Consider the following 26,680-nt stretch of genomic DNA (forward strand, 5'->3'; position numbering starts at 1 on the left):
CACTGAAATCCCCAAATTCTGTGCTTTTAATTTGTTTTACAAATTAATCTAGTAGAAGTGAATTGGTTTTAGGGTGCCAATGGTTCTGGAGCTGAGTTTCCATGATGTTGTGAGAAGGAAATGGATTAATCCAACTGGCTGGGATGCTGACTGTTACAAAAAGACTCGTATCTCATGCAGTTCATTTTTTTTAGTCCTCCGAGTGTGTTTAATTGATCCGTAAACGACGTGGTCCTATTTCCCGGCCACGGCAGAGAGCTGGTCCCGGATGCGTCCCAGTCCGTCTAGCATCGTGTCCAAAGTTTCTTTGCTCAGTTCCACGGTGACTGAAGACTTGCTTTTGCTGCTCACACTGCCTCCGTCTTGGATCTGTGCACAAAACAGATAATTGTATTTTTTCTTCCTACTGCAGTGCTCAGTAATGTGTCTCAAAGCTTTGTGTACTGGTGCAGGACACCATTTTAGCACTCGGTCTGTCATACCTTCATGTGCAGGATACAGGTAGGCACAGCCATGCGGCTCACAGAGTCAGACGCCATCTTCATGTCCACCCTCCACTCCAAGTCTTCAAGCTGTGGCAGAGAGACTGTGGCACAAACAGAATAACTGACGGACTCGCGACTGGTCAGAAGGTGTGCGTTATTTCTGTGCGGCTCAGACAGTAAAAACAGTCCCAGCTGTAACGTGTGTTAGCTTAGTATTCATTTGTTATGTTATTGTTTCCAAAGTAATGGCTGACAAAGGTGGGTGGGGATGGTGTGTGTGTGTGTGTGTGTGTGTGTAACATTTCATCACAGACAAACAATAAAACAAATCTAAAATTTAACAAAGCAAAGCTCATAGAAAAAGGAAAAGAAAAGAGGAAACTTTCCTCATTTGCTTTCTCACATCTTAGAGAGAGAAAGAGAGAGAGAGAGAGAGAGAGAGAGAGAGGAAAGAGAATGAATAGAAGCTTGTGAGAGAATGACTGGCAACGCTATAGTGAAAGTGATCACAGGAACTGATTTGTGTCTCGAATGTTTCAAATGTCTGAAGCGTTGTTCATTCATAAATTAATCGTTGACAAAGTGCTATAGTATAAACAAAATAAACAACATCCTGCAGTTATATGAAAATAATCCACTTATTATTAACAGCAGACTGGTTCAAGCTGTGCCTCCCTCACACCACCCTGAAGCACAAAGACAATTCATTTCATATAAAGACATGAGATAAAGAATACTGGAGCTCAGAAGATACTCACTCTGACTGGACAAAGCCTCATTTCTCCATGTTGCGCTAAAAAAATTACACAGTAACACAAATAAATACATGTTTATTTATTTTCTTTATTTTTCCCCTCTCAGGAAATAGGTGGTATTAATTCCTTCATTAGTTTATTTATTAATTAATTATATGATCATTGTTGTCTATTGCTGTAGGTATTGTCCAGGTCACTCTTTTAAAAGATTTTTGTATCTTGTACATAAATAAAGGTTATTAACTAGTAAAGAAAAGATATATTTAAAAAATCTGATTGTGAAGGCTGATTTACTGAATGAACATCAAATTTAGAGTTACCTTTGTTCAAGCAGGATCTTTGTGATGAGATTTTTGAGGTTTGAGTGGAAAGTAGCTGGGAAAAGAGACTGGATTTGTTCTGGTGCTGTAAAATTGTGGAACACCACGTGATGCGAAAGCGTGTGAAATGCTGCCAACACCTGAGAAACAGAGACTTGGATAAATAAGCCTTGTTTCTGTAGTATATGCAGCTGGGCATGTGTGAGCATATATACATTGTTAGATCTCTGTAAATGTAACTGCCCATTTAGTGCTATGTTTACAGGTTGTTAAGGAGTTGAGTTGGATGGTTGTACACCTGCCTGCTGTAACCACATTTGTCTTAAATAAAGTGTTGACTTGTTTACTTGAAAAAATTAAAATAAAATTAATACACACAAATGCAAGAGACTTAAAATAAAAACATGCAGTTTCAGTGATGTACGTATAACCCAGCTTAATATCAACAGTCTGTTAATGTAGTGACAACTATGTAGTGTTGAAAAGAAAAATAAAAAAATCAAATTAAAGTGAGTGAAAAGGGGGATGTAGTATATGCAGATGGACGTGTGTGCGCATATATACATTGTTAGATCTCTGTAAATGTAACTGCCCATTTAGTGCTATGTTTACGGGTTGTTAAGGAGTTGAGTTGGATGGTTGTACACCTGCCTGCTGTAACCACAGTTGTCTTAAATAAAGTGTTGTCTTGTTTACTTGAAAACCTTCTCAATCAATACCCACGTGCAGTCAAAGGACATAACAGTTTCTATCAGATAAAAGATTATTAAATGTTTCTTGGTGTAAATCAATCCATCCCACCTGCATGGCCTCGGTGCTGGACACAGACAGTGCACGAGCAGTGCTGTCTATCACACTCTGGGACTCGTGCACCCTTGTAGTGAAACTGTCTGTGCAGATCTGTCGCACAACATCTTTGGATGGAGCCTAAAATAAATAAATAAATAAATAAAGAAAGAAATAAATAAACAAACAAACAAACATTCTGTTTGGACAGAATATGCACATTTAATAAAGCAACATGTAGCACAGAGAGAAGGTAGAATCACACTGTCAGGAAAGGACATTCCATATCACCATATCACTATCTCACATCTCATACACACTTCCTGAAAGTCAAGTAGTTTTCCTGCACTTTCTAAACAGATCATTAGATGTTTCCCTGCATGACCCAGAGTAACATTAGTAATGTGCAAGATTTTATTTCCTCTCACAGTCTACAAAGATCTAATAATGTGTTGATCTCGTACATATAGACTAGATACTAGCTTTTTTTACACAGATAAGAGACAGACAGAGAAGGATGTAAACAAACAAGAGAAATCATTCAACGTAACGGATTTACGGTTTATATCGCACTATTTGCTCCTAACACCAGCTTTCGAGCTTAAAGGACCTACAGAACATTACAAAGTTGTGTTCCTGTGTTTAGCTCAAAATGCTGTATGTGTGATACCTTTAATAAAAGGTTTAATGAGCTGAAATGTTCTTCTGCTAGAGGAGCCATCTTGATGAACGTGACTGTCACGTGACCTCACTCGGCTTCAATACGAGTCGAGTCCGATACTGACTCCCAAGTGAACAGTCAATTCAACACAAATTTTTTTTCGATTCCGTGAGGCATAAGGAAATATATTTCGACATATATGGCTACTGTGGACTATGTCGTGGTGGGAGTGACGGTGCGGCAAAGTACTCAAACTACTATCATTTGTGGACAAAGTAGTAGCAAATACAAAGATTTGGAGTCAACGATCGATTCCTTTATGCATTGAAATAGGAGTCGATTCTATTTGTGATCGAATCCCAGCCCTGGGATGTTATGAATAGTTGTCTACCTAACTATGGCGGATTATTTTTTATTCTGAAAATTCTCTGTAGAAATACAGCACTATAATTACTACAATTACTATACTATATCAATTACTATAATAGTTGTACCGTTAATTAATGTATTCAAGATTTTTATTTGTCACATACACAATTATATAGAGCATATATATAACCAGCAGTGAAATGTGAGTCAGGTCCGCTCCATGGACAGTGCAATTATTAAAAAATAAAATATAATTTTTTTATTATTTTATGAAATAAAAGTAAACAATAAAAATATAAGAATAAAATATAAAAGATGTATACTGTGGAATTAAATATAGAATGAAAAATAGTGTGCATGAAAGTAAACTGTAGTCTTAAATATTAAGATACACAGGAATGTGCAAGAGGCAAATGTGCAAACAGGTTGACACTTACAGTATGTCAATGTGAGGTAGTGAATGATGAATATCTTACTGATAAAGTAATATTAAGTGGAGACATGAAGATGTTAAGAGGCTGGTTTTGAGTTTAGGAGCCTGAGGCCTGGGGGAAGAAACCCCTCCTAAGTCTCTCGGTTTTTGCCATCAGGCTACGGAAGCGCTTACCAGATGGCAGCAAAGTGAAAAGATGGTTACTGGGGTGGATTGAGTCCTTGATGATTTTAACAGCTCTGTTTTTGCAGCGTTTGAGGTAAATGTCCTCAGGCGTCATCAGGCATCAAGGCAGGATACACCCTGGACGGAGTGCCAACCCATCGCAGGGCACACACACACTCTCATTCACTCACGCAATACGGATAATTTTCCAGAGATGCCAATCAACCTACCATGCATGTCTTTGGACTGGGGGAGGAAACCGGAGTACCCTGAGGAAACCCCCGAGGCACGGGGAGAACATGCAAACTCCACACACACAAGGCGGAGGCGGGAATCGAACCCCCAACCCTGGAGGTGTGAGGCGAACGTGCTAACCACTAAGCCACCGTGCCCCCTGGTACAGTCTTTGCCTGGCTTTATTAACCTGTGTTTGAATGTGGGTAGTCCAAGTCAGGTCCTCGGAGATGTTTACACCGAGGTACTTGAAGCTGCTCACCCTCTCCACAGGGGTCTCGCCGATCATAAGAGGAGTATAGGGCTGCTGCTTCTCTTCCTGAAGTCAACTATCAGCTCTTTAGTTTTGCTCACAATCAGAGAGAGACAATTTTCCTGGCACCATGATGTTAATTTCTCTACCTCTTCCAAGTATGCGATCTCATTATTGTTGTGAATGAGGCCCAGAACCACAGTATCATCAGCAAATTTGATAATAGATGTGGAGCTGTGGGAAGATACGCAGTCATGTGTGTAGAGAGAGTAGAGCAGGGGACTCAGGACACAGCCTTGTGGGGCTCCTACGTTCAGAGTGATGGAGTTGGAGGTGTACTGGCCTACTTTCACCACTTGAGGTCTGCCGGTGAGGAAATCAAGAATCCAGTTGCAGAGTGAAGAATTCAGGCCGAGGTCCATGAGTTTAGAAGCCAGCTTGATGGGGACTATAGTATTGAAAGCTGAGCTATAGTCGATAAATAGCAGCCTTACAGAGTTCCTATTATTGCTATTATTATTATAGAATACATAATGTATTCTATGTTAAACAAGAAATCTCACTGACTAAATATCATTTAGTCATCATGTAGTCAAGAATTCTCAACAGTCTCCCAAGTCAAAAACAGTCTTTACAACACTTAATTATTTGCTTGTCTATTTGTGTGATTGTATTCCTATATTCTTTCCTAATTTCTTTCACCACCAGTTTTGACAATTCTGATGCATACCCATGATTAATCACTTCTACATTTTGTTGTATAAACAAGCAAATCATCTAGTTACAGGAAAGTGATGACTAAAATAGATAGATAGATAGATAGATAGATAGATAGATAGATAGATAGATAGATAGATAGACAGACAGACAGATAGATAGTACAGGTTCACAGCAACGAAATGCAGTTTGGCATCTACCAGAAAGGTATGATGTTAACAAATGTACAAATGTACATATAATATACACATAATGTAATATATATGTATATATGTAAACATATGTACAGCATGTAATATATATAGATGTAAACATGTACAGCATGTAATATATATAGGTATATATGTAAACATATGTACAGCATGTAATATATATAGGTATATATGTAAATATATGTACAGCATGTAATATATATAGATGTAAACATGTACAGCATGTAATATATATAGGTATATATGTAAACATATGTACAGCATGTAATATATATAGATATATATGTAAACATATGTACAGCATGTAATATATATATAGATATATATGTAAACATATGTACAGCATGTAATATATAGGTATAGATGTAAACATATGTACATCATGTAGTATATATAGGTATGTATGTAAACATATGTACAGTGAATAAATATAAAGGCTTTAGCAGTGCAGAGATGTGTGGACATTGTTGAAAAGTACAAGTAAATGGTTCTAAGGCTACAGCATTGAAAAAAAATTTGCAGACACTCTTGTAAAGGAACAACAAGTAGAAAGATATAAGGTAATGGCATTAAAAAATGTGCAAGCCGAATAAGCAATAATATTGCTTATTCGGCTTGCACATTTTTTAATGCCATTTATTGGCATCTATTATATATATATATATATGTATGTATGTATATATATATATGAATGTGAAATATACAATATGTAATATGTACATTGTATGTATAATTGTACAGAAGTTATATACAGTTTTTTTAAAGTGTTCACAGATAAGTCAAACATCAACAACAACTCCAAAACAACAACGACGACGACGAATTAGTATAATAATAATAATAATAATAATAATAATAATAATAATAATAATAATAATAATAATAATAATAATACGCTAGGTACCCGCTAGGTGGCGTGCACACGTGCTTGCGGTCTAAGAAGCACAGCAGTAGAAGAAGACCAGCGGAGGCTTGACGTAGCGTCGCTCCGCCCTGTTCTTCCTTTTTCACAGTGGCAGTCAGCGAGACACCATGAAGGCGTCTGGCACAGTACGTAATTTATCAGTTTTAAGCTCTCGTTGCTGACTGTAGACTGGAATTTATACCTTATAATACATTGTAAAACTCGTACAGGTTTGTTTCTGGTCGAATATGTGAAGTAAACCCGCTATAAAGTAGTTAATTTAACGGGCCTGTAGAGTTCCAACATGGCGGCCGACATTGTGGCGAGAACCATGTGGTGTTCGCCTGCAGTTCTCTCTTATTAAACCCTGCTTTGGTGTAAACATCGGAGCAGAGCCCTGTTTTAGAGAATAATCTCGTGTTAAAAGCTGGATTTAAGGACATATTTCACCTTTTTGTGTATGATTGTGAGGTGTCCTGACCATCAAGTCCAGATTTCCGTAAATCTTTGAGTTTTTTTTTTTAAATTACAGCCACTTTTGTCTCCGTCATCTTTTTTTTTCCCCTAAGAGTTGAAGATTTGAGCATCTCTGGTGCTCATTGATTATTAATACTAAACCAGGCTGATGTAAAGCATGACTAGGTCCTTGCTATGTCAGTCTTCTGTCTGTTGTCTATTGTAGTGATGTTTCTTATCGTATGATGTAAAACTGAACACAACCTTTCTGTATTCAGCTTAGGGAGTACAAAGTTGTTGGGCGTCTCTTGCCCTCTGCCAAGAACCCGGCACCACCTCTGTACCGTATGAGGATCTTCGCCCCTAACCATGTGGTGGCAAAGTCTCGCTTCTGGTACTTTGTCTCCCAGCTGAGGAAGATGAAGAAGGCTTCTGGAGAGATTGCGTACTGCGGACTGGTGAGGATACAGTCAACGTGGTGGTGCTTTGATTGCAGATTTAAGTTTAGTGTGTATTCTGTGCAAGTCTGCTGGCTTTCCAGTGTGATTAGTTCTTCAGGAAGATGACACAGCTGCCTGAAGTGCAAGCAGTGCAAGATCCATACAATCACTAAATGAGATGATGGGAGGCAAAGGACTTTGCCATGCTGACCAGTGCTAAAAGTCTAAAATACACTAATAAATGCTGGAAGTGTAAACTGATGGCTTAGAAGCAGATATGTTGGTGGGATGGGTGTTATTTTGTTTACAGCCAAATAGAATGAATTATAGATTGAAGAATTAGGGCAAAAACTGGTATGATTGTAAAAAGTCCTCCATAAATAAAAAAAAAGATCAGTACGTTTGCTTTGAGGAAATATTTAATATATAAATTAAAACCATTTCCAATTCTGACTTTGCTTCTTTCATCCAAAGGTTCATGAGAAATCTCCACTGAAGGTGAAAAACTTTGGCATCTGGCTGCGTTATGACTCCCGCAGTGGCACACACAACATGTACCGCGAGTACAGAGACCTCACCACCTCTGGAGCTGTTACCCAGTGCTGTAAGTCGCTTCCTGATGGATTTCAGATTTTTTGTTGAAAGCTTTTTTTTTTTTTTTTTTTTTTAATTATAAATGTTCCAATTTGTGTGAATCAAATGCTTTCACCTTAATGTGCGTTGTGATGTCACATGATGCCTATTGTCCCAATTCTGTAGTCATTTCACAAAAAATTGAAAGTTCCTCCAATAGTCAGAACTTGTTTGATTTATTTTTATTTATTTTTGTCAGTGACAAGTTCATGATTAATAGCAGAAAATCTGCACACAAACCCAAAGATCATTGTGTATGTGTATAATGCTCTTGCTATGTGTGCGCAAAGAAACAGGGCCTTGTCGCCTTTCATAAGCTCTTATGTGCCATTGGAAGTGAATTCAAGGTTCAACATTATACTGATAGGATCATGATTATGGTCATGACTGAAGTTTTTCCCTAATTCTGTGCTGCTCTGTTTTTTCTTTTTATAAAAAATGTGATTAGACCGTGATATGGGTGCTCGTCACCGTGCTCGTGCTCACGCCATACAGATTATGAAAGTGCAGGTGATCCCAGCCAACAAGTGTCGCAGAGCCGCCATCAAGCAGTTCCACGTAAGTGTTTGTTCTCTCATTCTCCTGCAGACTAAGTGTTTAGTGTGAAGCTCACATCTGAGATCCTGCATGTGTTTAGTGCAGCTAATCAGCAGGTCTCTCACTGGACTGGTGCTGTTGCCAGTTCAGCTTTAATACCTGCAAGAGTAAAAACCAGGCCAGGTTCCTCTTCCAGATCAAGTGCATAGTCTTAAAATCTGGCGGCTTAAAAACTGGCGACATCCTGTGGCAAGGGCTGTCTGTTCATGAAGTAAATATGGTCTGTGATTAATGTGCTTCATGTCTTTCATCCAACAGGATTCCAAGATCAAGTTCCCTCTGCCCCACAGGGTCCTGCGTCGCCAGCACAAGCCCCGCTTCACCACCAGGAGGCCAAAAACATTCTTCTAAAGTGTATGTTTTCAGTCCTGTTCATTGGAGAATTAAAAAAATTTACAAAATTAAACATGTCTGAGTCGTTATTTTTACCTTTTTGGTGGGGGGTCTGAATCACCACCAGATCAGGTAGCATCTAAAATCATCTGACAGGATTTCTTAATTTTTAAAAAGACTGCTTAAAGGTGTTCCACAGATGGTGCAGCAAAGTTGGTTTCCTTCTTGGTGTCTATTAAGGAATGGATTTTGTTACACAAAGGTGTTGACATCTGAAATATTGCTTTGAAATGAAATTAAATATGAATGTCTATGTGACTAAAGCTTAAATCTCTTTAAAAATGTGCTTCAATAGACTGATTTATTAAAATGGATAGTGAGTAGAAATATGTAAATTGCCATTTGTTGCTGTTAACCTAGATAATAAAAAAAATGGCAAATAATCCATAGACATGCTGATTAAACAATGTATTTTTAACTAGTATATTAAGTTAATATAGCATAAGTAATAGAAGTTTAGTTCGAGGTGTTGAATGAGCTTCAGAACCGGAGCAAATCTACTTTCATTGCCTTTTGAATAAATACACTAAATGATAAAATGTATGGAGTTGTACCGTGTGTAAAGGCTGGAATAGATTTATTAGAGACTTAAAGATACGGCTTTAATGAAATTGTATAAAAAGCACTTACCGGAAGTGCCACTGGTAGGCAATGTGCAGATAAATATGTAAATATATGTACAAGAATAAATAAAGGTGTGGTAGTAGTTTGTGCATAAGAATATGTGCTAGATGAATAGACAGTGCAAAAGATTTATGAAAAATTTAGCTTAAATATAAAAAATATGGATACTTTATACATAACTGTGTTTTGATGCGATAATCTATTGTAAGTTCCAAAAAGAAACAAATCTTTGTAAGTTCCAAAAAGAAACAAAAATATTTATTTGACGCCACCACAAGATGGCAGTGTTTGACTAAAATACTGCAAATCGTAGTCATATCTGACATGCATTCCACATTGTGGGAAAGATTTTATAATTTCCAGACAATTTCTAATAATCTTATACAACGACATGTAAATATAAATGAAATGTGTGAAATCAGTAGGTCTGGTAAAACAGCATCAATTAAATAAGCTGATTAATCACCCAATGAGGGTCTTTCCACTTCTGTCCCTGGAATGTTTTGGGAAACTACAGTTGATATTAAACATGACAACGAATTAGGGGCATTGGATTCACTAAGGACATTGTTTGTAACTTTGGTGCAGTTGTGTACAGGTCAAGAGCCCAAGAAGGCATTCACGTCGAATATAAGAATGATAAAATGTCATGTCAGTGTCTCTGTCTGTGTCATGTTCACAATTTGAGTTTTTCAGAAACCAGGGATTTTCATACCCAGAGTCTCTAGAGTTAAGTTGGAATGGTGTGGGGGGAAAAACAGCCAGTGATTCAGTGCTGACGAGAAATTTCACTCTTTTTTTTTCAGCCGCAGTGAGCAGAAAACTGCTGCTTACTGGATGGTTTTAGTTTTTCACACCATTCTGAGTAAACTCTAAAAACTATTATGCATTAAAATTCCAGGAGATCAACAGTCTCTAAAAACCTCAAACCAGCCTATCAACCATCAGATGTTTGATGTTCAGAAGATGCTGACATATTAGTTCCTCAGGATCTCTTGGTTACACAATTCTACTCGACTATAAACTGCTGTAGGAAGGACATTGTTTACATTTATTTCCTTTCCAGTGTCACCCAAATGAATATAAGGTTTCTTTTAGGTTCCCCTGAGTCTGGTTAATCTTAAGGTTTGTTCCTCATATCATATCAGGAAGTTTTTCCTCACCACTGTCACATCAGGCTTGATAATTCGGGATAGATTTTAAGGATAAAAAGTAACTTAATTTTAAACTTTACAATTAAAAATTTAAATTGAATTGAATTGATGTGAACATTCGGGGGGCACGGTGGCTTAGTGGTTAGCACGTTCGCCTCACACCTCCAGGGTTGGGGGTCCGATTCCCCCCTCCGCCTTGTGTGTGTGGAGTTTGCATGTTCTCCCCGTGCTTCGGGGGTTTCCTCCTGGTATTCCGGTTTCCTCCCCCGGTCCAAAGACATGCATGGTAGGTTGATTGGCATCTCTGGAAAATTGTGTGTGAGTGAATGAGTGTGTGTGTGTGTGTGCTCTGCGATTGGGTTGGCACTCCGTCCAGGGTGTATCCTGCCTTGATGCCCGATGACGCCTGAGATAGGCACAGGCTCCCCGTGACCCGAGGTAGTTCGGATAAGTGGTAGAAAATGAATGAATGATGTGAACATTATCTGAGCCTCTTGACTGTCTAGTGAGTTGTACATACGGTATGTTTTTAGGCTTTTTTGGTGAAATTTCACAAATATATGAGACAGCGATGGTGTGAATTTATAATAGACTTGTTTTTAGAGAAACTTTAGCAAAATACCAAGGATTTTCATAAAAAAAGTTATTCTAAGATCCTGAATTTCAAGTCTACCAGGTCTACACTCACAATGTTCATCGATCACTTTGTTTGTGATCAGACTTTGTCATCTTCTTAGTAAAGCCCAATGACACAGTGTAGTGCACTTTGGTGTGTCTGATCTGCAGCAGACACTGCTGTAGTGACAAATACATGTGGGAATCACCGGCTTGGAATATGCAATTACTTCCAGTGGCTGGACAACAAGCTCAATTTACTGTAAGTATGTGCAGAACATCTAAAGCTGTGCAGAAGAACAGATTTCTTGCGTCAGTTGTGAAAAACTAGTGGTGACAAAAACGGATCTGAATATCCTGTTCCCACACCAGTCGCTTCCTTCTTAAAACATAACATGACAGCGTATATTTCAATGAAATGGTAATACATGCCTCATTTTTTATTTTTTTATTTTTTTTTTTAAATTTAAATTTGGCAACCTCGACTTTTTCCTAACTGTTGAAGTGAGTTATGGGAGTATGTTGATTAAACTGTACTACGGTATATGGTACTGGTTGAAATGATGGTTAAATTGGTGAGAGTGTAAATCTTGCTGACCAACATCTGGTCAGTGTGGGTGGCAGGTGTTTTTTTTGTGAGGTGCAGCATGATGCAGCCTGTGTGTGTGTGTGTGTGTGTGTGTGTGAATTCCCCCGTGGTCTGCACTTTCCAGGAACCTTGTACCATGTGCCTGAGCCTCAGGCCACAAAATCCACAGAACAGAAAGGCTCTTAGTTTGGATGGCTGGCTGGCAGGTACAGTGGTGCGTGGCGGTTGTGTTTGATTTGGTGCGTACGTGTGTTTATGAGTGATGGTTAGGGTTAGGAGTGGGTAATTAGGTCACACACTGGAGACGCTTTGAATTTCAGCTACCAGAAAGAGCAGAAGCAGTCAAATATTTTTGCACTAAATATAGAAAACAGACCCAAATGAGAAAATGAACAGTAATGTTAATCTGGCGTCACCTCTTACTGATTCTTTAGAATCGATTTATTTAGAAGACTAGAGATTAGAGAGTGAGTCACTATACAACCCAAGCATAGTCCTAGAACAATAAAGGATCTGTAAAGGTTTTTAGATAAGTGATTGTTTGGAAGACGAAGGTTAGCGTTAATGTAGCGCATTGAAATGATAGAATACAAATACAACTAGACAGGATTTCATGCTTTTTTCAGACAATGCATCTTATGTACCTTTTCACTCCAACTGTAATTTTGCTCAATTTTGCTATTTAAAAAAAATGCTCTATGATAATGGCAAGGTAATTCTGTGTAATTATGTAGCATCAGGGTCCTGAAGGAATGTATTTTCCATTTCTCTGTGCACAGCACCAGCTGCATACAGTTGAAATGACAATAAAAGCTTCTTGACTTGCCGATGACGGGAAAGTCTGTCAAGAATATTAGTAGATAGATTCAAATATGAGGGGAGGCACGGTGGCTTAGTGGTTAGCACGTTCGCCTCACACCTCCAGGGTTGGGGGTTCGATTCCCGCCTCCACGTTGTGTGTGTGGAGTTTGCATGTTCTCCCCGTGCCTCGGGGGTTTCCTCCGGGTACTCCGGTTTCCTCCCCCGGTCCAAAGACATGCATGGTAGGTTGATTGACATCTCTGGAAAATTGTCCGTAGTGTGTGATTGCGTGAGTGAATGAGAGTCTGTGTGTGCCCTGTGATGGGTTGGCACTCCGTCCAGGGTGTATCCTGCCTTGATGCCCGTTGACGCCCGAGATAGGCACAGGCTCCCCGTGACCCGAGGTAGTTCGGATAAGCGGTAGAAGATGAGTGAATGAGTGAGATTCAAATATGATTTGATGTGGGTGCTGATGTGTTATAATGTGGCTAGCGATAGGACCACACACATTATTTACATTACTTTATTATTTTTATTTTGCCTTTTATATGTAGCTTTATTCAGTGAATCACTGCATAGAAATGTATTCTTAGCTTCATCATGTCTTCAGTCAGGATATACAGTGCATCTACATCTGCAGTCTCAGTACCACTGCTCTGCTGGATATTGCGTTACTTCAGGGCAGAATCATGCTTCGTCTATGACTTGACTTGATTAAAGCTTTGACCGTTCCTGGCATTTCATTTCATTTAATCCTTGTCTAGTTTATTCCTAGATGTTTGTCTGCTACACTGATTTAAGTAAAACTGCAAAATCTATACTTCCTGTTTGCTTCATGACAGAAGACTGATGCACACGGCAGGCTTCACTGAAATCCACCAAACTCTCACTGCCCAAGGCTGTAATCAGTGAAGAGCAACAGCAAATCTCAGCCATTCACACAACACTACGAAGCCTAGATCTGCCAGCCAGTGGTGAATCCCAGTACCGTCAGGGTGGTGCCTACTTCATGCAACAAGCTTCTCATCAGTCAACTTGACAAGTACACTAGACATTCTTCCAAGTTACTAAGGTTTTTTTTGGAGGGTTTACTGTACTTCTTTTCACCAAGCGCTGGCGGTCTGATAAAGTCAAATTTGCCCAGTTTAACTTCCTGTTTACTGGGAATACTGGGCATTTGAATAGGTCTCTGTTGCCTGGATGAACAAAATGAATGCTCCTAAAACAACATTCTTAAGAAACCTAGTTTTGAAGAAAAATTAGTTTTGCATGTTGCCTATTTTTCAGTATAGATAACAAAATGTTAGAGCCGACCAAGATTTAGTTTGATTCCTTGATATTTTCTACAAAGACCACCCAGAACCCTCTGTGTGTCACTAAACCAGCTGACTCACACCGCTATCAATCGTTCCTCACAATTGACAGAAAAAATAAAGCAAGTATAATGGGCATATCAACAGTTAACACAAGCAGGTCAGTGGCACTTATAGACTTATACTTTAGACTGTAGACTTTAGATCTTTCAGGTGGAGAAATCCTATGCTGCTTCATTGCTTCAATGAATTAATGAAGTAACCTAAAAGCTACAGCTTCCAACTCATTACCACATACCCACAAGTGTTCATGTTTTCAAGTTTGGCGTTCCTAACCTGATAGGTGAAACAAACTCCCTCTCTGCCATAGGAACACCAGGACATTCATCTTATGACTGCTCATTAGCTCATAAACTCGAGCTGACGAGACGCCTGTTCAGCTCCTGGATAGACCTCATTGGTGGGGCAGTTTACAGTCACATCCAAGTCACATTTCTCACGACCTGCAGCACAGAATCTGGTCACATGACCACCTGTCAAGCTCCAATCCCTGCTTATAGCAACCTGATGAGTAATGACTACTCTTTTTAAATAACCTGAATGTGCTCTAGTATTATATCTTACAATTAGATACAGATCTCTTATCCTTATATCTCAACAGTGCAGATTTACAGATCCACAAAATATCTGCTGATATTAAAAATTCATTAAATATCTGTTCAAATGATGTCTTTAAGATACTTTAAATGGATTACACACCTTGAACAATTTTCTGTTGTTTTTTTATACACTGATCGATAGATAAAATGTCAATGTAAAGTATGTAGTAAAATATAATCACTAATACTGTTGATATCTGTAGAAGATTTGAACAGACAAGAGTTTCAGGGGTGAATATAAAAGCACCCTGTTACCAACCCCGAAAGTGTTTTTATAGTATTTTCCTAATTTTTCCGTATATATATAAAAAACCTTGGTCAGCGGAAAGTGTAGAGGCCAAATGCAAACAGAACTATCAGGAGCTCGACAGAGATGAGTGTCTTTCCCACGCTGTACCTGAGCGAGATCCTGCGTAGCCAGCAGCTTTCGGCCTGCGGCAGCCATTTTGATTGATTTGATTTTAACTTGCCCAGTTTTTGAGAACATTTTGCAGGATGTGCAATAAAAAAAAGCACAGACCATAGTCTTGGACTGTGAGGTGGTATTTATATTACATACAGTCTAACTTTTTTTTTGCCTTACTTCAATATTTTAGACATTTTACTTAAAACCTCCAGTGAGTTACAGCCTCAGGTCTAATATCAGAAAGCAGACGGAGAAAGCAAAATGGAAAAGGATTCCTGTGTACTCTTCCTACTCATAAGTAGTACTGTAGTCTTGTTTTACTTTCTGTTTGCCATCTTTTCATTTTCAACTCATTATTTCCTAATTATTATTCTGTTGTTTTTCACGTCTTTTTCTTAAAGCATTTGATTCTGTTAATTAATAATATCCTGGTAATTGATATCCTGGAAGGTTTCATGCTTTCAGAATAATTCGTGTAAGACTGCAAGATAAAAACACATTGAAAACTGATAGTAGATAAAGGAATATAACTGAAAATCATAATTCAATTCATTTTATTTGCATAGGGCTTTTAACCATGGACATTGTCTCAAAGCAGCCTTAGAGAGAAACAACAGAAACAATAATCGTAAAGTTTCAAATTAAATGACTGTGTATCTCTAACACCTATCCCTAATGATCAAGCCTGAGGGGATGGTGGCAAGAAAATACTCCCTGAGATGTTATGAGGAAGCCTTGAGATGAACCAACCTCAGAAGGGAACCTCATCCTCATTTGGGTGATGCTGGACAGTAAATAATGTAAATGTAAATAATGTCCTTTCTACAACAGTTTATAGTCAAGAGGAATTGTGAAACCAAGAGCTCCTGAGGAACCAACAGGTCAGGGCAAGTTCAGAGGTTTTAACTGCATATACTGTATGTTCTGTTTGTATTTCCATTAATGCAACTTTATAACTAATTACCATCCAAAACAGTCCACTTTCCCTTCTGTTTGCAGATGTTTCTCATTTGTAATAGTATTTAATGCTTAAAGCATGGTATCATGTTCAGCATAAACTCCAGAGTGACCTTATGTGATGATGGGACACGTGATGATGTAGCCATTATCGCTAATGTTCACAAGTCCTTAAATTGTACCAGTTTTTGCCAGCTATGGGTCTTTACAGGTTTCTCACAAAAATCCCCCTTACATTCTCAAATAAAGCAGCCATTATCAGAAACCCAGCTCTTGGCCTACCGTGTGGTGAGAGAGTTGAATACAGTAGTTTCAGTATGTTCATTGAGCTTAACTTGACCCTCGTTTTTTGTTCCAAAGATCCAGCAGCCTTTCCACAAATGGATTTTTGATCCATTAAGTAAAAAAGAAGAGAGAAAGAAGGCCCTGCCTTTCAGGTTGACAGCAGGGGAATTCTGGCATGCGTTGCCAAAGGCGACCACAGGATGAACAGAGGGAAAGCCAGCCTCTCCGGATCCTTGCGCCAGAGTGGCGCTAAAATATATCTGCCTCCTGATTTCCACAGACAAGTGGGAGGAAAAGAAAGAGCAAAAGCATACTGTAGCTTATTTTAATGTTCTAGATGGTGAATGTGCGCTGCAAGCAGTTTCTAAACTGCTAACAGTTTCCTGTTATCGAACATCTCAATTGTGAATGCTGGAAACCCAAAACACACTACAGATTACATTTAGTGCTTATGTTTGAGCTTTATGTTAGAATTAGATTGATCAATCAATAGACTACGTTTAGTGTTTATGTTTGAGCTTTATGTTAAGATTAGATCGATCAATCTATAGACCTTTTTTGGGGCAAAAATTTATAATTATTACTTTACATCAAGAAATATTTAGTCTAATTTGCTTCATTTCTGGAAATCATTGAAAAAAGGGGGGCACGGTGGCTTAGTGGTTAGCACGTTCGACTCACACCTCCAGGGTTGGGGTTCGATTCCCGCCTCCACCTTGTGTGTGTGGAGTTTGCATGTTCTCCCCGTGCCTTGGGGGTTTCCTCAGGGTACTCCGGTTTCCTCCCCCGGTCCAAAGACATGCATGGTAGGTTGATTGGCATCTCTGGAAAATTGTCCGTAGTGTGTGATTGCGTGAGTGAATGTGTGTGTGCCCTGCAATGGGTTGGTACTCCGTCCAGGGTGTATCCTGCCTTGATGCCCAATGACGCCTGAGATAGGCACAGGCTCCCCGTGACCCGAGGTAGTTCGGATAAGCGGTAGAAGATGAATGAATGAATGACTTCCTTAAACAGTAAAGTGATGAAATCTGAAACTTTTTAGCATGGGCATTTGCACCTTTTTATCCATATAGTCAGCATCTTCACCCCAAGTTAGACAGTTACATGTATTCAGACATGGGTTACGACGCAATAAGAGTCAATTTTTTGTCTCTAAGGTTGCCAAATCCTTTCAATCCTCCAAAAAAAAAAATCTGAGATCGGAGATTTTGATCAGCGAGAATATGGCAAACAATTTATTAAACATCTATGCTGGGATATTGTTAGTTATTGTTTGTTTTTAGTAATTATGTAATTATGACATTAATCCTGGCAAATTTTCCTTATTGTTAGAATATGGCTGCCACCATAATTATTCACTGGCTTATAAAATAGCACTTGATTCAGTGCATTCTAATAATAATATACTTAATAATGCTAATATTTTTGGGTTAATTCTGTGTACTCCTCTGTAAGGAAAACTTTAAATGGTTCAGAATATAATTCACAAAAACAAGATAAATAGAAAAAACAACTTAATGGACAAAGGGATGATTCAATTATTCACTTAACAGGTCCATGTCTGTGTGAGTGATACTTGCCTTACATGGCATTAAATATCGTGGTTAAAATCAGACTATAAAGTGGTTGTCCTGGATGAGCCAATATCACTTAAACAAGTCTTCGTTTTCAAACTCCATCACATCTGTACGTCTCTGTGGAATTGCTCGGAAGTAGAAGATTATTTAAAAACCTCCTCTGGTGTTTCGTAGGCAAAAATACAGAACCAACATTCGGCCACGTCAATAGCATTATGTCAGCAGAATATTTCTGTTCTTTGTGATGCTTAATTCGGTCTTGCTTTTGTCTTATCTCTAGTATCTCAATCTGTCTCTAGTACTACAAGGTCATTTATGTGGGATGAATAAAAGACGATCTTATTTTGTCTTATTTTGTTTTTCTCATCTTATCTTATCTTGTCTTATCTTAACTTGCCTTATCTTGTCGTCTTATCTTATCTTATCTTATCTTATCTTATCTTGCCTTTCTTATCTTATCTTGTCTTATCTCATCTTGTCTTTATCTTGTCATTATCATAATATGCATACTATTATCAGCAAAGACAAGAAATTTGAGTGTAAATACTACAGTACATAATCAACAGGCAAATTGAATCCACAAGTGTTCTTGACTTGGATTCTTACTTGTGGTGACATCTCTCAAAATGAATAAATGAAATCTTCTCTGCATTTTTGCTTGAATTTCCCCCCTCCTCAATCAGTTCCTCCATGATTTTGCGATTGTTGAAATGAACACCAAATCAGTATTTGTAGGAGCTCACAATTCTGTATTAGATTGTATTTAAAAAATGTATTATTTTATAATATGGACAGTCTACAGTACATGTTGTTTAATCTGTGTATGATTATGTTTGTGACCAATGAAATTTGAAATTGAATCTGAGGAGAAATCCTTCTTATATTACTCCAAAAAAATATCTGTGGATGTGAATGACGGTTAAGATTTTACGTTTTACGTATGTCAAGTAAGGAGAACTTTTAATGATCACTATATATTTCTCTCTCTCTCTCTCTCTCTCTCTCTCTCTCTCTCTCTCTCTCTCTCTCTCACTCTCTCTCTATTACACACACAGATGGATGCCTGGACTCAAAGGGCTCAGTGGCAATAATGAAGTGGTTACAAGTTAATTAGAGTGGCATGGGCGGCTAGCTGGTCGAGTCCAAAGAATGTTGGATTAGAAATCCTAAAATATTGGCTTGAGAAATCTGCCCACACCTCAGCGCACACAGTTAATCCTATCAGCATGCGTGAAAGTGTGTGTTTGCCCAGGGAATTGGGGCAAATTATTCAATTTGTCCGTTTTGAGAATGATGTTTGGATAGCTAATTTGTGGAGGACATTTCCTGTGGAGAAGAGAGAGAGAGAGACATAACCTCGCTTTTTAAATTCTAATTTGAGGAGCAGAAACAGGCGAGCTAAAATAAACGAGACAATCATGAGAGAAATTCTTCCAAATGGAACCCACAGTTCCCTCTAAGTTGTATAAATAAAGCACGGTTAAATCATACAAAAAAACACTGTGTGTGAAATGGTGTGTGTTTAAAACTTTGCACCCAGTTAAACTCACATCTCCCTGAACAGCAGTTTGTACATTAGAGAAAGTGATATTAATGGGGGAAAAAGTAGAACACGTTTCTGTTGAAGGTAAAAAAATGTCTACTCAAAACATATTGATCTTTTACATCCTAATGTATTTAATCAAACTTCTTTCTTAAGAGCTTAATCCTGGACAGAGTGGAAATCTGAGATCCGGTGTGTTTCCCAGGAAGATGAGGAATCACGTGCTCCAGTCATTCTTGGGAGGAGGAAACATAACTACGCAGAGGAAACCCACACAGACCGAGGGACACCATTTACTTGTTCTTAATCAGTTCTTAAAGTTTTGTAGAGCATCTAAAGCAGACGATCTAGAACGATAGACTATCCAATAGCTTCGAAAGCTGGAGTTGAGGGACACCATGGTCGGGGCACCACCTCGTCACACACACCCTCACACAACCAGACAATTTAGAGATTCCAATCAGCCAACAACGTATGCCGTTGGGCTGGAGGAGAAACCTGGAGAACCAGGAGGAAAACCTAGAAGCACAGAGAGAACTTTTAAGCTCCACACACACAGGATGGGGATGGGAATCAAATTCTGTAGGTGTCAAACAAACAGACTCACCATTAAGCTTCCTTCATAAGAAAATATTCATATTAATCTAATATTATTACCAACAATAATTAATATTAATATTTAAGCATTTTTGTGATTTGAAAATCAGATGAAAGTATAGACAGAGAGATCCATACAGTCTGCAACTACACAGAAAAAATGTCCCTATTTAATGTAACATGTGATATTGAGCATGCTAACTGCTCCCTTCTGTACAAAGGAGACGATGTTCCTCGTGTCTAATCTCTGATATGAAATGGGTAATGAGTTTTTACACAAACTTGTAGGGTTCATTACAGCGAAAAAGCGATGAACCAAACACTAAGAAACTCTGAAACTCAGTAATTTAACCATTCTTCTGCTTTAACCTCGTTGTTGGCAGTAAAAGTGTTTGTCATAAAAACTGAAGCATTAAATTAGAATCGAATGCAAAATTAGTAGGTCACTGAAACCTACTAATACTGTTTATTTATGATGCTATATTTATTTTACTGTAATACTGTTTATTTATGATGCAAATGTCACTTAGTAGAATAAAGTCATACAGTCCAAAATAAATTGAAACAGGGAGTTTCGAAAGCACAAAGACAGAATTTTAACATCAAGGAATATTAATGTCTTCGCTGACAGTCCCTTACAGTCCTGGACAAACGTTCGAGAAAAATCTTGGAAAGGCTCAGACAAGAACAAAAACCTCAGAGAACCTCATTTTCACGTGCCAAACCAACTTCACATATTTAACAAGTGTTGACAGTGTTTTACACTTTTAATAAATGGCAGAACCTTTTGACGTATTTATTACAAGTCGACCATACTTGGAAACATCCCATGTTTATGTATATGTATTAAATGTCCATTCGTCCTTTCTGTCTTTATTTCTTTCAGTCCAAAAGTATTACTTAATTAATTTATTAGGATTTGTACTTGAAAAAATATGTAATAGAGTATTTTTATTTGAACCAAAAAAAATGTTTACCTTGGATTAGCAAAAGAAAGACTTTAGAACGGTGAAACAGGGAAGAATAAATGGTGTCTTCAGATTACTTAAAAGTTTAATAGGGGAGACAGAAAGAATAAGAGCGATATTGTTGCTGGCTGTCACTCTGATTTTACCCACCGTGCTGTGGTTTGGTCTGAAGGCATGCACCTGGCATCAGGAAAGTGTAGTAACATGGAACATGCTCCCCTTAGAGGCCTATCAGTGACTCGTGCCCTTGGCTGGCCTTTAGATTGTGGCTCCTTCACAAAACATCCTGGAGAATGCCCTTCATCAATCTCTCTCTCTCTCTCTCTCTCTCTCTCTCTCTCTCTCTCTCTCTCTTTCTCGCGTGCTCTCTCTCTCTCGCGTGCTCTCTCTCTCTCTCTCTCTGAGGTAATAATGCTTTGTACTTACTGACTGTGTTCTCTCACTGCTAACCCTTTCACGTCATTCTACAGTTTTTCACACCTGTAATATTTCCCCTGGGTGTTTATAAACTCGGGGTAAACACAATCCTGGGTTTTGTAGTTTGAGGTTTCACCCTGCACATACTTTACCTGGGATTAACAATTAACCTAAACTCTAAGCGCGATTTAACATAAGCAATAAAAAAATGGACAGATCTGTTGCTCTGTGCTCGAGCAGGTTTTGTTATTTTTACAGCTTCAGAGCAGGGTTTTATAACCCCAGGTAAAATCCACACTAAAGCCCTATTCGGACGGGATTAGTTTTACGTGGGGATGTGGAGTAATGCAATTTTACCTCAGGACGTCTGTAATATTAATTGGCCAATTCGCACGGGACAAGACATCTCAGTAAAACCAGCAGAAGTGGGAGGGGTAACTCGCTTTACGCACCACAGTAACCTCCTTGTCGTCATGTGCGTATGACGTTGCTTCCTGTTATCACGTGCGCAAACAGACAACATGGCGCCTCCACGCTTTTAAAGAGGAAATGACGGAATTTTACCGTACATATTTACAGCGGGTCTATTCGGACGGGATTAGTATTACCTGAGGTAATTTTTCCAGACCTTTTTACAGAAGGTAAAAGTCGCCGTAATCTTTACTGACATTAGCCCTATTCGGACGGGATGGCACATTCGGACGGGACTAAAATCACAGAGAAGCTCTGGTAATAATTACTTTACCCCCACGTCCCCACGTAAAACTAATCCCGTCCGAATAGGGCTTAACTCTACTTCTAAATTAAAAGTGTGAAATGTTCTTCTAACTGGGGTTAAAAACGAGGTTTAGAACGTCCAGTACCTGAGGTTGAGCGAAAATAATTACAGTGTAGCAAGAAGCAACAAATCCTTTTTAGTGCAGTAAACACACTATGCACTACCGCAGTACCACATGACTTACAACGGGCTTCCCAATAGTTAAATCTGAGTCTACTTTTGGTTTTCTGTACCAGAATAGAAAATATCTGGAGCTAGTTGTGTTAGACTTAGTTTTGAAGAACATAGTCTGAATGTGTCCAATGCCTACATTCACTGTTTGCTGAAATAATGTGACAAACTACCATAGTTACAGCATCTCTTTGGAGAGAGATGTTGCATTAAGCAAAGCAACACTAAGCATCCATGGTAATTAATCATCACAGGACTATAAGCAGGGATTGGAGCTTGTCAGGAGGTCACATGATGACTTCTAACTGCACCAACAAATAGGAATATTCTAGAATCACTAAAAGAATTTGGTTATTTGCGAATGGAAGTAAATCTTTGACAAACCTGTCAAAATGATATAGAATACAATATTTTCTTTGATGCAGTATATTTTTTCAATTCTACCAAACCCAATCAATCACACATAAGACTCAGTAACTTATTTCTTTCATGTAGTTTTAATTACTTGTTTTTACATTACTCACCCTGAAAGTGCTTTACAGACTTGTTGTTATGGACCTCATTCCTCATGTCTGTCTTTTTTAAACTCCTACATGAAGCACTGGTCCTGAAATACTGCCAGTCGAGCTGTGTTTAATGCACGGATATAAAAAACTTTAACAGAATGTAACAGAACCTTCGCAAGACAGTTCACTGAATTTACGAGTTGAACAAACGTGAGAGAAAAAGCAGGGCAGGTCATCATGTACCTGAATTTCACTCACTCAGGATGCCAGAGAGCCAAATCCTGGAGGTCTTGGTTCCAGTAGTACTATGGGACTTTTTCTGTGCAACTTGAGAGGGTGACAAGGCAACCGCACGATGGAGAACTACTGGGACTGTCATTGCAGAGAACCTGGAGTTTGACTAACTGCTTCCCCTCCTTTTAAAGGCTAAGCCCTTACTAAGGCCTGGGAACTGAACGCTCATCTGAATGGAGGCCTCTGTTCCTTTGCCCTACACCATCTCCAACACCTGCCACCCACCAAGTACACCACATCACCTAAACCTTTTTCAGCCCTGATCTCCTCCCTCTGGCTGCCTTCTTGGGAATTTTAAACCTCCCAACTAAATCACTGAGGGAGTTTGGAACATGAAGATCACAGACATTAGAACCTGCACACAGGAGAGTCTGTTTCATGCAACTCTTACAGAAGTCTTGGCATCATGTGACACAGTTGTTCATTTTTACAGAATTTACTCGAATACTCGCTCCATCACCATGTCCCCTAACACTGTCTCATTCCATACAGCTATCGCTTACTCCATAAAAGCAAAATTCACAGTCCACTAATTTGATTCCTCGAATAACATTCCAAGAGTGCTTACATTTCCTATCACTCACTCCACCTGTGTGTGATCGTCATGTACATTTCTCCTTCCTTGTTCAAAATGGTTACTACAGCAGTGTTAGCGACACTTTTCAGACAGTTATTTTTCAGTTATGTAAATTTCAGCTTAAAATATGAAAGCTTTTACAGGCGAGGATGAAGATGAAAAGGAAGAAGGGAAGACCATTTTACCAAAAACACCTATGTGAGCTAGCTAGCCAGAGAAGCGAGCCAGAAGAGCTAGCCAGAGGAGCTAGCCAGATGAGCTAGCTAGGGTCTTCAGGCTCTATTTCTCAAAAATACACAGAATATACAGCCATAGACATATTGTGTCTAAAATGCCACTTACTTAATTTTAGTGTCTTGTTTATAGAATTGTTGTACTCGCAATCAAGCAATCAGTTGTACAGAATACTTCAACAAATCATAGCTAATATTACTTAACTGTGTTGCACTGTGTTGCACTGGGGGGAGCACGGTGGCTTAGTGGTTAGCACGTTTGCCTCACACCTCCAGGTTTGTGGGTTCGATTCGCGCCTCCGCCTTGTGTGTGTGGAGTTTGCATGTTCTCCCTGTGCCTCGGGGGTTTCCTCCGGGTACTCCGGTTTCCTCCCCCGGTGCAAAGACATGCATGGTAGGTTGATTGGCATCTCTGAAAAATTGTCCGTAGTGTGTGATTGCGTGAGTGAATGAGAGTGTGTGTGTGCCCTGCGATGGGTTGGCACTCCGTCCAGGGTGTATCCTGCCTTGATGCCCGATGACGCCTGATATAGACACAGGCTCCCCGTGACCCGAGTAGTTCGGATAAGCGGTAGAAAATGAATGAATGAATGAATGTTGCACTGGGTTAGTGAATTTTACTGTACATGCAGGAACTTATACCTGCTACAACTGTACAGTATATAATTAAATAATGTTTATTTATCCATTGAGACTCATTTCTATACACAGAGGCACTTTGACAGTGTTTTACACAAATTTTATTTTCACAATAGCAGAATCACAGAGCTCTGTCTACAATGATGCACAAATTGAACAGGAGCGTATCAGACATGTTGTGACACACTTACCTTATCTGGTATAAAATGGCTTTGTTGTTTTATAATGGTTAGTGCTAAAATTCATTTTATTATCTACAGCGATGGACAATACTAGAAATAAGTATATATACGAATCAGAACTTGTGCACCATTGGATTTCTGTATATAAAACTACTGCCCTCTAGGGACCACACATCAGAGTTACAAGTTTAAGATATGTCAGGATGTACTGCTTTGAGACAATGGGAATTGTTAAAAGCACTATACAAATAAATAAAAATTAAAATTGTACTGTACAACACCACATTCTATAAAGTCCATGTTCATAATGTGTTGCTACTGTAGTTATGACTTTTTATAGTAATACATACGGTTTATCATTGTAACACACTATAGCCATAATTCGCCATAATACAGTATCATGATGTTTTACTGTAGATATAACTGTAGATATATAAACAAACACACATATAAATGTCAGTATACATAACAGTGTTGGGTTTTTTACTAGCATTTATGAGGCTAGAATTTTTAGCACTGGATATGATTATATTATCCTATATCTTGAATATATTACTGTATTATAAATGATCTGAAATAGCTATCAAGCATAAATGAACATTTCTGGTTAATAATGCCTGTGGGTACCATATGAAAATGTTTTCTTCACACCGTTAAGGGCTTACACACTCAAAAAGTCATAAGGAACAAAGGCAGATAAGATGTTCTGTAAAAAAAAAAAAAAAACAGGATACATTGTATACATTATATTTTTGTATAGTTTCTGTAAGGTTCATCTGACTAGATAGGTGCTGGTGAGTGGCATGGTGGGTAGTATTGTTGCCCCACAGATTTATGGTCTCTTTTTTTTTTTATCATGAACTGAGGTTACTGTCTGTTTGGAGTTCTGTATGTTTTCCCAGGGTGCATTTTGGTTTTTGCTCCAGGTGCCAAGGCCCCCCCCCACAAAAAAAAAAAAAAAAAAAAAAAAAAAGCCTGTAAATGGATTTAGCCCTGCTGTGAATTTTGACTCACTGTCTGTGTGTGTGTGTGTGTGTGTGTGTGTTTGTGTGTGGTTCCCGGTGATGGACTGCCTTCATATCCATATTGCATTTCTGCTTTGCCCCCATGACCAAAGCAACTGTGTCCTTTATCAGATACTGAAGATAAATGAATAAATGTGCTGTATTGAATATTGCTGCATTTGTCGTAACTCATAATTCTCAACTTCCGAATAGGTAAAATCAAACAATCCCTCAACACTTAATTACATATCGGGACCTCAGGATGGCCTCAAGTCCTCACATCATGAGCAGTAAACCTCTTACTTTTAATTAATCTGATCTCCAGCTACAGGTATAATTACACTGACTATACACTTTGCTGTTTTTAGGAGGGAAAATACATCACTTATCAGGTTAGCTGGCTGGCTTGTTGCTGACAAAAGATTTCAAAATGCATCATTTCGAGATCCATTTTCCAATTTCTGTTGTACACTGAATTTTAGATATGTACAGTACTTAAGGTTTGATCTTTTGATGCATTAGCTGTCAGTTTATTCTGTACATTCACTTTCATTGTATATACTCTCATCAGCCACTTTCTGTATTTGTACATATACAATTATCGACAAGAGCCTGTTCACAGTTCTACACATTTACTCATCCCTCATGTAGCTCATCTCTCAGTGAAAAAAGAACAAAGAATCTGTGGGCAAAATTTCTGACCTGGTAATAATAAAGTGTTGGATCATTCTCAGCACTGCAGTGACACTAACATAGCAGTAAGTGCATTTAAAAGTGTGTAAAAAAAACATAAGGAGGAGAAGTAATCCAACAAGAAAAAATATCCAGCAAAGCGGAGCAGTGTTGTCTAACACTGATGTGACGAACGGCTAGAGAATGATTAAGAGAAAATATTTTATGGAAAATGTCTATACGTGTAGGTGTATAGTGACGTAGTTGTGGCTCATATTCAGGCCACTGAGTAAACAAAGTGTTACA

General features: G+C 38.5%; 2 protein-coding genes and 1 non-coding gene across 3 annotated transcripts; 2 read left to right on the forward strand and 1 right to left on the reverse strand.

Annotated features, from left to right (window-relative positions):
• Positions 1–8: 8 nt before the first annotated feature.
• On the reverse strand, positions 9–3,126 carry commd9 (COMM domain containing 9). The gene is made up of 6 exons (XM_060886470.1): positions 3,017–3,126; positions 2,362–2,487; positions 1,561–1,700; positions 1,244–1,278; positions 483–586; positions 9–369 (listed from the first exon to the last, which is right to left on the reverse strand). Exons 1-6 carry the CDS (start codon positions 3,065–3,067, stop codon positions 235–237), a joined length of 591 nt encoding a protein of 196 aa, XP_060742453.1. The 5' UTR covers positions 3,068–3,126; the 3' UTR covers positions 9–234.
• Positions 3,127–6,305: 3,179 nt separating this feature from the next.
• Positions 6,306–8,826, forward strand: rpl18a (ribosomal protein L18a). The gene is made up of 5 exons (XM_060887334.1): positions 6,306–6,440; positions 7,029–7,208; positions 7,665–7,794; positions 8,272–8,381; positions 8,679–8,826. Exons 1-5 carry the CDS (start codon positions 6,423–6,425, stop codon positions 8,769–8,771), a joined length of 531 nt encoding a protein of 176 aa, XP_060743317.1. The 5' UTR covers positions 6,306–6,422; the 3' UTR covers positions 8,772–8,826.
• LOC132857591 (small nucleolar RNA SNORA68) lies at positions 8,051–8,181 on the forward strand. Its single transcript, XR_009649585.1, has one exon. It is a non-coding gene; the product is annotated as a small nucleolar RNA SNORA68 (small nucleolar RNA).
• Positions 8,827–26,680: the final 17,854 nt, after the last annotated feature.

This window comes from Tachysurus vachellii, chromosome 14 (genome assembly GCF_030014155.1).
Source record: "Tachysurus vachellii isolate PV-2020 chromosome 14, HZAU_Pvac_v1, whole genome shotgun sequence".
NCBI classification, from domain to species: Eukaryota; Metazoa; Chordata; class Actinopteri; order Siluriformes; family Bagridae; genus Tachysurus; species Tachysurus vachellii.

What these genes read in the sequence shown, in the direction of transcription:
- rpl18a (XM_060887334.1), top strand. An exon ending in TGGAGCTGTTACCCAGTGCT is followed by an intron (nt 7,795 to 8,271) that starts GTAAGTCGCTTC and finishes AAATGTGATTAG; the next exon opens with ACCGTGATATGGGTGCTCGT. An exon ending in CCGCCATCAAGCAGTTCCAC is followed by an intron (nt 8,382 to 8,678) that starts GTAAGTGTTTGT and finishes TTCATCCAACAG; the next exon opens with GATTCCAAGATCAAGTTCCC.
- commd9 (XM_060886470.1), bottom strand. Translation starts at nt 3,067, where the DNA reads ATGGCTCCTCTAGCAGAAGAACATTTCAGCTCATTAAACCTTTTATTA. An exon ending in CCAGCACCGAGGCCATGCAG is followed by an intron (nt 1,701 to 2,361) that starts GTGGGATGGATT and finishes TCTGTTTCTCAG; the next exon opens with GTGTTGGCAGCATTTCACAC. An exon ending in AAGATCCTGCTTGAACAAAG is followed by an intron (nt 1,279 to 1,560) that starts GTAACTCTAAAT and finishes TAATTTTTTTAG; the next exon opens with CGCAACATGGAGAAATGAGG.